Here is a 13,380-nt window from a genome sequence, read left to right on the forward strand (position 1 = left end):
TTGTTTTCTTTTTATTTCTCTTATTCTGTCAACAAATATGTTGACAATTATTTTGGGAGAAAATAAAAATTCGACTCGATAACTTTGCTTTGAGTCAGGAGAGGTCATGCAAGCATTATTTTTAAGATGACTTACTATTTGTACCTCGACATGCTGGAGAAGTTTGTTATTGTTATCATTTTTACAACTCGACAACGTGATAAAGATACACAGAAAGCTGTAATCATTTTTATCAAAATTTTGAAATCAAATATAAATAAGATTAGTACTTACTTTTCCATTTTCATTCCAGAACATTAATGGAAAGATTCACTTTTCTTCAACTTCCGGAATCAATCCAGGTGTTTTGATTCGTTACCTAGGAAAAAAAATTCTCTTTTGATGGTTGTCTGTAACAACGCATGCGCATCACCTTTTTCTCTCTCGACATATAATTATATTTACATAACTTATCTTTAGCTATATGTTTTACCTTTTTTGGAATTAAATTGACAAAAAATAAACTTTTCTCGTAAAATTCATGGAAACAGGAGGCGGAGACACCTTCGATTTGTCTAAATGACCAATCAGACAGTGGTGACATCATATCTTTCAATAATCTTTGATGTGGCCATCTCTATAAATACCGGAACTAGCGCTCGACGAAAAATTAGAAATTGATTCACTCAATTTTTTTCTTTTCTAAAATTCAATGTCATGTCAGATTTGAATTTTGTAGGATAAGAAATGGAGGAAGATACAACCATCGCTGTCGTTGGAATTGGCTGTATCTTTCCTGGGGCGGACAATATAGAAGAATTCTGGAGGGTTCTTGTAAATGGAGAAGATCACGTCCAGGATATCCCCCCTGACAGATTCAATGTTGATGCGTTTTACGACCCCAATCCAGACAGCCCACGTAAAACTTACGTCAGAAAAGCTGGACTCGTAAAAAGGTATACTTTTCAGAACAGATTTCTAAAATACTTCTTTCTCAGAATTGCTCAATAGTATGAACATTTCTAATCCCTTGATTTATCAAGGCCAGATCCTGTTATCACAAGTCTAGGATTTATTTTTGAAAAGTTTACTTTAATTATTTTTATCTTTATACATAGCTAAACAAATTTTTTTTTTAAAATTGTCTTTATGATTTTTGGTTGCATTTAAAGTGACATTTTGCACTGCACTATAGCTAGTATATTAAAATTAATCCATTTTTTACATAGGATTACATAATAAACGATACAAAGCTGCATATCTGAGCACCAAAGAAAACTTACAATGTCTTTATATTGAAGAAATTGATTTTTATTTCCATTAAAATTAGTCAAAAAAGATAAATCCACGCACTTAATTTTGTTTGTTTTGTGTATTATTAACAAGTGATAATGCCTTATTTTTTGATAAATTTTTGAATTTTTCAATACTTGTTTGAAAACAAAAGTAATATCAATTTTTGATTAATGACAAGAAAAAAAGTATTTTCCAAGTTATTGGATAAATTATGATAATGATGTACACGTCTTATTAAAATATTTGGTACACGTGTATAACTTATTTATGCAGCATGAATCTTTTCATGTAATACTGCACATGATCAGATATGAAATAATGGTATGCAAGTCAGGAAATATATGTAAAAAACCATAATTAATTGCTTAGAAATATTCAAATCGAAAGAGCTGAAAGTTAAGGAAAATTGAATAGTTATATATAAGAATAGTGACCCTAAATTTCTTTACCTGCATATCAACTTCCTGTATGAAAATTACTCTGTTGTCTTATCAGCTCTTCTAAGGGATAAATCATCAACCCTCATTGAACATTTTTAATGTGATGTAATTTAGGGTGACATTTACCTTTTGACATTTCTTTTTTTTTAAACTAAATGCTCATATGAATCAGACAACCGCAGTAATCGTTCAAGATAAGGGATAGGTATGGCAGTCATTCATTGGATTTCATCTTGAGTGCATATTTCGCCATAACAAATCATTCAAGAAAATGTATAAAACCACACTACATTATGGATTAAGTTTAAACTTTTTTTCATTTTAATTAGGCATCAAATATACACAGTTAATAATACATACAGGATTCGGTTGTGACAAGTTATATATTAATCCGTTTCCTTAAATTAACTGTCAACTACATGCATATAAATATTGAATGACAGGTATAATGGGAACAATACTTGAAGAAAAAAAAACAAAGATGAAACGAAAGCAAAAAAAAAAATATTAAAATATATAAATAATATATAGGGAATAAAAAGTCATACAATACAAGATTAACAAAAGCAAGGAAGTAAGATCCAAGTTATGGATTTACCTGAATAAATCCATCAATACTGATTGTCTAAGTCACTTAAAGTGTACGTATTTTTACTTATTCCCTTTGCCCTATTTTAAAAATGAGGAGAAACTCGTATACACGTATAATAATCAAAACGTTTGATTCTTATTAATTTACTCGTCTTATCTTTGTTATCAACATATTATGATCAGCTGATATGTTATGAGTGGGTTTTTTTCATCTAGCTTCAATGAATGGGACAATAAATTCTTTGGGATTAGCGACAAAGAGGCTGAACTCGTCGATCCGCAACAACGTTTTGTACTGGAAGCAGTTCACATGGCTCTTGAGGATGGTGGAATAACCCGAGAAAGATTAAATGGTTCTGAAACCGGTGTCTACATCGGTAAGAACTTTGTAATTGTAATTCATTGCTACAAGAATTGGTAGCTTAAAGAATGATGTGTCAGAGGAATGCGTTTTGAAATGATCAGTACTCTTAGAGTTTTGACGACGAAATTTAAAGATTTTTAAAGTGTCTCTCATTAACAGCATGAAATACGACTAAAATACATTTTTTTACTTCTACTTTTATATCCCTATATCGCCTTATTTCCCTTTTTACTGGAAAGCTTAGTTCTTTCATTGTCCTATTGGGCCAGTAGATTTAAAAAAAAATGACTGGCCCAAAACCATAATCAAAATATTTATCTAATGTTCAGATTGTGATAATCAGTAATATTGTTTTTCAAAACAATAATCGACAGAGCATGCACACACAACGTTAACTCTGTCAGGCTTAAAAAAACTGTCCAAAAGGGCAGATGCACTCACAAGTACTACATGTAGATGTAATAGCCCGGACCAGCTGGTCATCACTTATTTCGAGTTCTGTTATAATTTTTTTACCCCCGGCTTGAAAAGCGGGAGGGTATATATTAATCGGTATGTCCGTCCGTTTGTCTGCTACGCTTTGGGGTACCAATCTTTTATCCGCAACTCCTCTCATACCACTGAATGAAATTTGATAAAACTTTCATAGAATCTTAAGTACATATTGCACCTTTATTTTTATTTTGATCTGACATACATTTTGGGTTTCCCGCAACAAAACTTGGACACACCCATTATCTTCATATGTGAGGCGGGGTACATGTATCATTTACTGAGCTCATTGCTCACAGTACCTCTAGTTTTATATATAATCTCTTAAAACAAATGTAATTGAATATTACCGATACTTAATACATATTAGGTAATTGAATAACTGATAAAAGCTGAAAACATTTAGAGTAGGATTCCTGTCTGGTCTCTGACCAGCTGATGAAATATCAAAAGTAAAATAATTTTGATTATACGTCTTCTATATTTATACGATTTTAAAAAGATCATATTTTTCTTTCCTCATCGCATATATGTGAAACTTCAGATAGAAATGGTAAATTGAATTTAATAACAATTTTTAAACATTCAAAGACTTGAAGAAATTTTTAAATGTAATTTAAATTAATGATAATGAACAAAAGTTTTGAAAAATATCTATTAAATATGATTTATAAAACAAACTTCTATTATGAGCTTTTTAAGAACTTCCAATTTAAGTACGGATTTCAGCCAAAAATCCATTCAAAGTCCGGGCAAGAGCCACCTAGGGCCTTTTTTTGGTCCTCGGAATTTCTGAAAAATCAAAACTGTTTAGTTTATGTTGAAAATGCAGTATTCATCATTTAGACTGTTTGTGACAATGTATCTATTTAACATGAGGTAATTTTCTTCTAGTCAATGCATTAGGACGTCATAAAATGTGTCATTTTCCTCATATCCTGTAAACATCAAGATTATAAAGGATGATTTAATTTTTGGATCGCGGGCTGTGCTCATATTTTTATTCTTTGCTGAATGTAATCAAAAACGCATGTTTTCTGCAAAATCCAAGAACATAACATTTTCTTAAAGCCTCCTTTCCAATACTTAGATTCTCAAAAAAGAAATTTAATACAGGAATTGAAAGCAATAAGTCTCTACTTTATTTTAATATATGAAATGGGAAAGAGACTGATAGTTTATTAATTGATAAGGACAGGGCCATTTTATTTATAAAGTAAACCTTGCTCTTTCTCGCTTAGTATACGATCCAGCTTTTTGTTTATGAATCTTTATATGAATATGACTACTTCATTGAATGTGAAAATAGGGAAAAACATACATATAGGATAATATAAAAATAACTACTACATCCAAATTTTTCTTTTATAGTTCGGATGAGCCTGTATCCATTGTAGTTGTTATTTATGTCAATTTGGTAATATCATGCTCAAGAACTTATATGATAATATCTTTTTATGCAAAAAGAAAAAAAAACGTTTAATGTTTTTCAATTGAAGTATCATCGCATCATTGGCAACAGGATTTTTTTTATTTTTAATGTCCTGAAAAAGATAATAACCTTTACCTGACTATGCATCTAATATAAAACGGTCAAATTTAATCTAATTGATTCCATTTCTTAGTTTCACTGTCTTCTAGATTCTATGAAAATGTCATTAATTTCTAGATACAAGAAATACGAGAAGAATCCTACATTAAGAAAACCCTTTATATTATAGAATAAAAAAATCAAAAGAAGATATAAAACGGTTAAAAAAAAATTGAATTTGTTCACTTTTCGACAAATGATGGCTTAATCAAACATGAAATCGTTTATAATTAACTTAATGATGTCCTGAAGGATTAATTGTTCCTGAAGGATAAATTGTTTTTGTTTTTTCCATTGTTTGGATTTGGATATGGGTTTGTTTGTTTGTTTGTTTTTTAATATTTATTTTTTGATTATTTTTTAAGCAAAGAAAACGGTACGCTAACGTCCTAATGCTGTCGATTATTTGATCTAAAAATCAAATCACAGTTAAATTGTGATAGTGAGTAGTTCAGAACCTTAAATGATTCTCATCTTTAAAACAAGACCATTTTTCATTCAAAGTTTACACAGAGGCCACAAAAAAGTGGATAATTCCCTCGAGTTTGGTTGGATTTATTCACATTTGAAATACTTTTTACTTCGGAGAACATACAATATACCATTTCCTATTTGAATTTATTATATACAAGGTGTACTTGATGTTAGTGTATAAAAATAAATTATGAATTGATAGATAGCTAAGCTTGTGTTCTATATTTTCTGAACCATAATATACTATAAAATCGATGAAAATTCGCATAAAATATGAAAAAAGTCGAAAATGAAAATATTTTCTGGTCTTTCAATGACCTGTTTATCTCATTACTTAAAGCATATTCATGCCTATCTTCTCATTTAATTTATTTCATGCAGCTATTAGGGCTATCTTAAAATAATGTTTGCTTGTCATTTCTTATTATGTCAATAGGTACACATGCATGTAGGTGGTTAAATTTTTTTTCAAGAAATCTTCAACATATTTGTTGACGGGATAAGAGGAATAAAAAGATAAAAAAATATCGTGCCCTGTAGTGAAAAAAGTTTTGAGTCGGGCCATTTTTAGAAAGTTATTTGGGAGAGGGCAGCTGAACAATTTTTATTAAAAAAACGGCTTAAATAATTTCTTCAATTATTTAATGTAAGCACTGTGCAAAATTCATTAAAGGGTATTGTATACAGATCATAAATTCAATAGAAATAATGATGCAATGGAAACTTAAATAAATATATCTACAAAAAATCTTACCAGGGACAAACAAATAAATAAGCTTCTATATAAAGGTAAATGTGGTAAAGATTCATTTCAAAAGCGAACATTTGCATTTTTTTACATGTAAATTAACACTTTTTCGACGGTCAATAGCAGAAGATAGCGTTTGAAAAAGGAATTTATTTGAAAGCTTATTGAAAACAATAATTTGAACGTTGTTCTTTATTATGTGATGAAAGTATGTCTCCGGGGTCAGAACAAATAAGCATTCATGAGAAAAAAAGTAAATACCACCTATGCAAGAATATTGTCATAGCCATATATAATGACTTTGAAAAAATAATATTGATAGCGCTATAAATTGTATATTTGTACTAATATAGCATCAACAGCGTCAGTATTCTTAAAGAAATATCATCCGATTCCGTAAAATAACTTTCTAATTGTTCACCTAATATCCATTTATAAGAAACATGCGTTTAAAACGTGTGTTTTACTTCTTGTAGTTCATAAACCTATTTATATAGCTATTATTTTGTAAATTAGACAAAATTAGTGAGAAAAATATACTTCAGCAAAATGTGACGAAAAACCTATCGATGTTATAGCTTTAAATACAGTTAAGTACATTGCTAATTCGTAGATTTCTACTAGGTGCCATGAATCATGACTGGGATTGCCTACTGCGTTCGGCCAAACAAAACAGTACTAATACAACAGTAACAGGGGCAGACAGTAGTATCCTCTCGGCAAGAGTGGCATACTTCTACAATCTCCTTGGTCCAGCGATGACAATAGAAACTGCTTGTTCTTCCTCTATGGTTGCCATACATACAGCATCACAGGCTTTACGGAACGGTAGGAGAGATAAGAGAGATATTGTCTATATTATAAGTACATTGTACATCAAAATATCTCAGAGGTAGTGATGTCAATACGTATTTAAATTTCTTATATTTTCATGTAAAATACTAAGAGAGGCACAAAGACCTGATAGCTCACCTGAGAATCGTGTAATAAATTTGATCGGATTTAAACCAAAGGCTATGACATTCTCAATTTTGAATTCAGTTTTGTTTTATTTAAAACCCATAGGTACAAGTACGAGAACCAAAAATTCATTTCAAGTAATCAGCAATAGACAACAGTAATCATATAGAGCCCCCGCCCAAAAGGAACCTATGACCCTGGGGCCACACATTTCAAAAAAAAGTTCAAAGAATTAATGCATTTTCACTATATAATCAAAAGAGACCAATGCTAACTGAAATATTTCAATTCAAATTTGAATTCATTTTTATGATATGGTATCTTAAGTTGTCAAGTATCATTTGGCAAAGAAAATTTCATACATTTTAGTTTTAAAATTTGAACATTTTTGTAAATTCTTATAAGTAGATCTAGTAGGTCGAAATAGCCTGAAAATGGCTACAACCCCTGTGCCCCTTTAAATCCATTTCCCATGCCTTGGGGGCAGTTCACACTTTTTAATAAACTGCTTCGCGACTTATAAAGCTTAAACAGTCTCAAGTGATGTTAAATCGTATAAGTTGAAATAAGCTTCATTCTGAAGTAAATGTAAGTTACACACGGTATGAAATTTTTAAAAAATCTCTATTATAGTTTTCACATAATAAAACTCCAGTAATTTCCCTTAAATTACTTCTCGTGTACATTTATTCTAAACTTAGATAAACTTTAAAATAATTTATAATTTCCCCTTTTCTATTTATTTATTTGGATACTTTTTACATGTGTCCAAAGATTATGAGGATGTTCACGTTCGTGTAGTGTCATTCGGTCTTGTTGTTTTAAGAGTTACATGTAGTCACAAACATCCTTATTCTATCTGAATGGTCATTTTATGTCCCCTAATGAGGCTCGCTTTTGTCAGCGTTGTTGGAAATTCAGAAATCTTTAAACAAACCACCAAGCAGTATGGTTAATTATTACAAAAAAAAAATAAAATAAACGGTAATATTTATTTTGCCCACTTGAAAATAATTTACATAAAATTAATAATGGAATCATAAGGAAATGGTTTATCAAAGTAGTTGTAATTTAATCAATTACTTTGGTAAGCAATTGTTTACTTAGTTAATGATAATTTTAACTTTCATTTCATGGTTCAGGCGAGATATCAATGGCCATCGCTGGTGGTGTCAGCTTTATTCTCGATCCAGAAAGTTTTATAAACCTATCATCTGCAAGGATGGCATCGCCAACAGGAAAATGTCATACGTTTTCAAAAGATGCTGATGGATATGCCCGCGGAGAAGGGTGTGGCATCGTTATATTAAAGAAACTTGCTGATGTAAGTGAAGTATCCGATACTTTGCATGCTACATGTACATTCAGAAGTGATCATGTATGTCCTATTAATTGATATGGTTTGGATGAATCGACCTTGTTGTAAGTGAATAATTTAATTTTAATTATTAAACGTCATTTGATTGGGTAAAATATACAATCCATTTTGTATAACATAACTTCCCTACGTCACAATGAGTAACGTCAAAACGTATAACTCCGCTTGACGTTACTTCTAAAACACTAGTATGCAAAATTTGAAGTCTTTTTCTTGGGGAAAAATTGTCTCATTGTCTATACGGAAATTAAATGATAAGGAATGCTTTTTTTCAACTTTTAATTCTATACGATGTAACTTAACTTCGGGCAGTTTACTCTTTTTTAAACTACTTCACGGTTTATAAAGCGTAAACTGTCCCAAGTTATGTTATATCGTACATGTATAACAAAATTGAAATAAGCTTCATTCCTTAAAATGTTTTCCAATTCAATCACTTTTACATTAACAGATTTGAACGTTAAAGCACAAATCAATTTAATTAATTCGTTTTTTTTTTTTTTTTTTTTTTTTTTTGAAAAAGAGATATTTAAAATATTTAAAAATTCGTAGGATTATTTTACCTGTATTAGATTATTAATGTCAGTGATAGTTGTTCATGTCTTTCAAACGTGCATTGTATAGCCATTCGCCATTATACAGAGTTTGTTGATAGCTTTAAAATCCTAAATGTATGAAAATCAAAAAAATATGCTGTAAGGAAATACATTTTCTTTTGATTTGAATCTATAATAATAAACAAGACATAGTTTTTTTAAGATCTTCCTTGCAATGCATAAATTTATTTTGAGTTTAACTAACATCTTAATGTTTTTTTTTCATTTTAGGCCATCAAAGACGGAAATAAAATATGGGGAACGATTTTTACATGGCTTAATCAAGATGGTCATTTGAGTTCTCCAATAACTTCTCCATCTGGTGAGCAGCAAGAAAAGCTAGTGGAAACAATTTACAGAAAAAGCAATATTCCACCAAGTTCTGTGCAATACATAGAAGCCCATGGTAAGCAGATTTATTGTGTTCATTGGATCAGAGTGTATTTTTGCGATAATCTAAATTCATATATCGTTCTCAAAAGGAAAACAAATAGTTACCAAAAAATCGGAATAAACTAAAGCAACAGCGTCATGCCTGTATATTACAGTTTACTACGCTCACTAAAGTATACAGAAATGTTGCAAAAAGTCATTTTATATTCCTCACGCAAACTATATTTTCAACGCTATTTTTGCCATAATGTAATTCAAAGACGAGCTTTAAGTTAGAGATATTTCAAAACTAATACTGGTCTCAGGCTAACTCAAACATCATGCTGTGATGTTATTCTTTTGTTGTTGCAGTCTGAAAATATTTACCTGTGGCAATCTGATATTAGTGAACAGTAATGCATGTCATATTAATTTAAGACGGTCTGAGTACTGATATCCTTCAAACCTTGACTGTTACTGAAAAGAGACTATAAAATGTGATAACACTAGTTTTCAGTTACCTGTACATACTCGTAATTTCTTTTCAAACATAATTTTATTTAACGATCATACAGACTTGAAAAATTGAAGAAGAATGACTCATTCTAAAAAAAAGGAATTTAATATAAACATAATATCTCTGAAATTGTAATAAACATATTCAAGTCTTGTTTTCATCCAGTGTTAAAATCTTATTCTGGTGATAAATTCATAAACATCTATACTGCAAACTTGGGTGGTAAATTACTCATTATTATTATAGAAGAGTTCTTCATCTGGTTGTATTAAGCGTGATTCACATTACATATCCAATTCTTTTCAGGCCTTTTTTCATTGTAGATCTTCATTAAGACCCCCCTTTCACGATTCCAAAACAAATACCCATAATAATCAAGCTAATTTTCAAAATGAAGACTTTTTTTATTTCAAGCAAGCATTCTTGAAAATGCTTCGTCGTGTATTAGCATTTTTCTTCTTGATTGTTGACATTTTGATTTGCGAAATTATTTTGAGATAATTTGTGAATAGCATTAATTTATGTAGGGATATTGAGATTCATAGTATATATAAAGTGTAGGTTTTGATGAGTCATGAGGATTGCGTTTGTGTCGTTCTTTCAACCAGTACAAAAAAAACTTTCCTCTCACTTATTAGTCATTGCTTTCTAGTTTTATTTTTCTTCAAAAAATACTTCTGTATTTCAATTGTTTTATCCACATGTATTTATACTTAATTCTTGATAAAGCTGGGAAACGGAAGAGGTTTTTATTTTTTTTTAAATTAAATCGGTATTATTTGAAAGTTAACACATGCTTTCATTTTGACCTTTACTACTCATTGTACTATATTGACGCAAAGAAAGAGGGCGTTTATTGCGTGGAAAATCCCCCGATCTGATTTAATAATATATGTATGTCTGTCAATTTTCAGAATTCCCGGAAAAGTTATTTTTTCTCCTAAAATCATGTTCACAGTAATGTCATTTTCAAAACATTTTATTTATTTATTTTACAGAACGACTTACCATTTGGCTGTTTTTTTCAAAGTTGACAGTTAAACATATTTAGTGGAAAATAGGTTTACAAGAGCTATAAAAACTGAATTTTGAACATAAATGGGTCAAGTCTCCATTTTTCGTTAACACTTAAATAATAGAAAGGTAAATATGAAATCTCTTTCATTTGTCCAAAAAATGGAATCTGAACCCATTCTACACGAAATTCGAATATTTCTGAAATTAAGTACGCTTCAACAAACACGTTCATATAAATCACATTGAAAGGCATTGATAACGCATATTCTGCGTCGGTCTTGTGCCAAACATTACGATATGGAGAGGGTTTGAATCATACATAAAGCTCTCTCTTTTTGTTTTCACATATCTTAAAAACATGGTTGAAAAATATTAACTATTAAGGACCCTCTCTTCACATGTGCAAAATGTTTTTTGAACACTGAGAAAATATAGTGTATAAAGGATTCAATATTGAGCTAATGTGTTTAATTTTTAGCTCACCTGAGCCGAAGGCTCAAGTGAGCTTTTCTGATCAAAATTTGTCCATTGTCTGTCGTCGTCGTTGTCGTCGTTGGCGTCGTTGTCTTTGTTGTAAACTTTTCATATTTTCATCTTCTTCTGAAGAACCGCTGGACCAATTTCAACCAAACTTGCTACAAAGTATCCTTAGGTTAAGGGAATTCAAGTTTGTTCAAATGAAGGGCCACGCCCTTCTCCAAGGGAGATAATTATGAATTACTGAAAAATTAAAGGCATTTTTTTAACCTTCTACTCAAGAACCACTAGGCCAGGAAAGATGAAACTCATGTGGAATCAACCTCAGGTAGTGTAGATTCAAGTTTGTTCAAATCATGACCCCCGGGGGCTGGGCGGGGCCAAACTGGCCAACCAAACTTTTACATAGAAATATGTAGGAAAATTCTTTTAAAACTTGTTTTCGAGAATAACAAAGTCATGATTGGTGATATTTATATGGAAGAATTCTCAGGTAGTGTAGATTCAAATTTGTTCAGTTTATGACCCCGGGGGTAGAACGGGGGCACAATGGCCGACCAAAATTTTACAAAGAAATATATAGGAAAATTCTTTAAAACTTTCTTCTCAAGAACAACAAAGCCATGATTGGTCATATTTATATGGAAGCATTCTCAGTTAGTGTAGTTCAAGTTTATTCAAATCATGACCCCCGGGGGTTGGACGGGGGCACAATGGCCGACCAAAATTTTACATATATATATAGGAAAATTCTTTTAAAATTTTCTTCTAAAAAATAACAAAGCCATGATTGATCATATTTATATGGAAGCATTCTTAGTTAGTGTAGATTCAGATTTGTTCAACTCATGACCCCCGGGGGTTGGGTGGGGCCATACTGGCTGGCCAAAGTTTAACAGAAATATATAGTAAAATTCTTTTAAAATCTTCTCAAGAATAGCAAAGCCATGATTGGTCATGCATGTTTTTATATGGAAGTATTCTCAGGTAGTGTAGTTTCAAGGTTGTGCAAATCATACCCTCTCCCCTTTAAGGAATGGTTGGGACTACTTTTGGATATAAACTTTTCAATAACAAACTAATTTCTGCTTTTATGCTAGCCACAATGCTCAGGTGACGCGCGTGGCATTTACCCTCGAGAAGAATGTCCAAAGACAACATTATACAGTCAATAGAAAGCACTGTTGTTTACTTCCATACCGAAATAATAGCATGTTCAGTTAATTTAACCTTACTTTTAAAATGTTTAAAATACCTGAAATTATAACAAATTGAGTATTATACTGTAAATTTCTATTTTTTTAGAATTTAGGGCAGATCACTCTAATTGCAGAAAAATACCATAGAATTAGAACAGTATAGAGAGGGTTCTTAATAAAAAATACTAAAACAGTGAAGTACAGAATTAAATGTGTAAAAGATAATATAAACCATATAATTTTTTTTTTAAATTGCTTTCATTAACTTATAGAATTGAGAAATGTCTTTTCTCAGAGTGGGGGATTGGCATTGCATTGTAGGCCTCCATTCTTTTGAGATTTTTTAAAGAGAGATATTCTAAGAATAGCTATGTTATTCTAGGAACCGGGACATCTGTTGGAGATTTTACAGAGGTAAACGCATTAGGAGCATTCTTTTCAAAATATGCATCACAAAAAATACCAATAGGATCTGTTAAAACAAACATCGGTCACTTAGAATCTGGTGCAGGTGCTGCAGCTTTGATCAAAGTACTCTTGATGATGGAAAAAGAACTCTTTGTTCCGTCAATTCATGCCGAATCATTGAATCCAAAAATTGCTTTCGAGGAATGCAAGCTGAAAGTATGCAAATCAGTCGGAAAATGGCCAGAAAATGAGAACGGAAACAGGATAGCATCCATTAATTGTTTTGGCTTCGGTGGTACCAATTCTCATGCAGTAATAAAAGGTTATCATAGAAAAGACAACATGGATTCACAAAACATGAACACTTGTCTTAGCCTAAAAAAGTATGTAATCTTATCCGCTGAGGATCTGATTTCACTATACAATATTGCAAAGCACACAATAATGTCTCTTCAAAACGAAATCACTTTAGCAGATCTTT

The 13,380-nt window shown here is 31.0% G+C and overlaps 1 protein-coding gene across 1 annotated transcript; it reads left to right on the forward strand.

The window, feature by feature from the left end:
• Positions 1 to 644: 644 nt before the first annotated feature.
• On the forward strand, positions 645 to 13,345 carry LOC134249576 (phenolphthiocerol/phthiocerol polyketide synthase subunit B-like; the record flags this gene model as incomplete). The annotated part of the gene is made up of 6 exons (XM_062731907.1): positions 645 to 935; positions 2,523 to 2,683; positions 6,600 to 6,803; positions 8,078 to 8,259; positions 9,141 to 9,315; positions 12,874 to 13,345. Coding segments are annotated over exons 1-6 (1,403 nt in total), but the record flags the coding sequence as incomplete, so codon positions are not given.
• Positions 13,346 to 13,380: the final 35 nt, after the last annotated feature.

This window comes from Saccostrea cucullata, unplaced genomic scaffold, assembly GCF_032062105.1.
Source record: "Saccostrea cucullata isolate Sc308-1 unplaced genomic scaffold, CSIRO_AGI_Scuc_v1 ctg1023, whole genome shotgun sequence".
Taxonomy (NCBI): domain Eukaryota; kingdom Metazoa; phylum Mollusca; class Bivalvia; order Ostreida; family Ostreidae; genus Saccostrea; species Saccostrea cuccullata.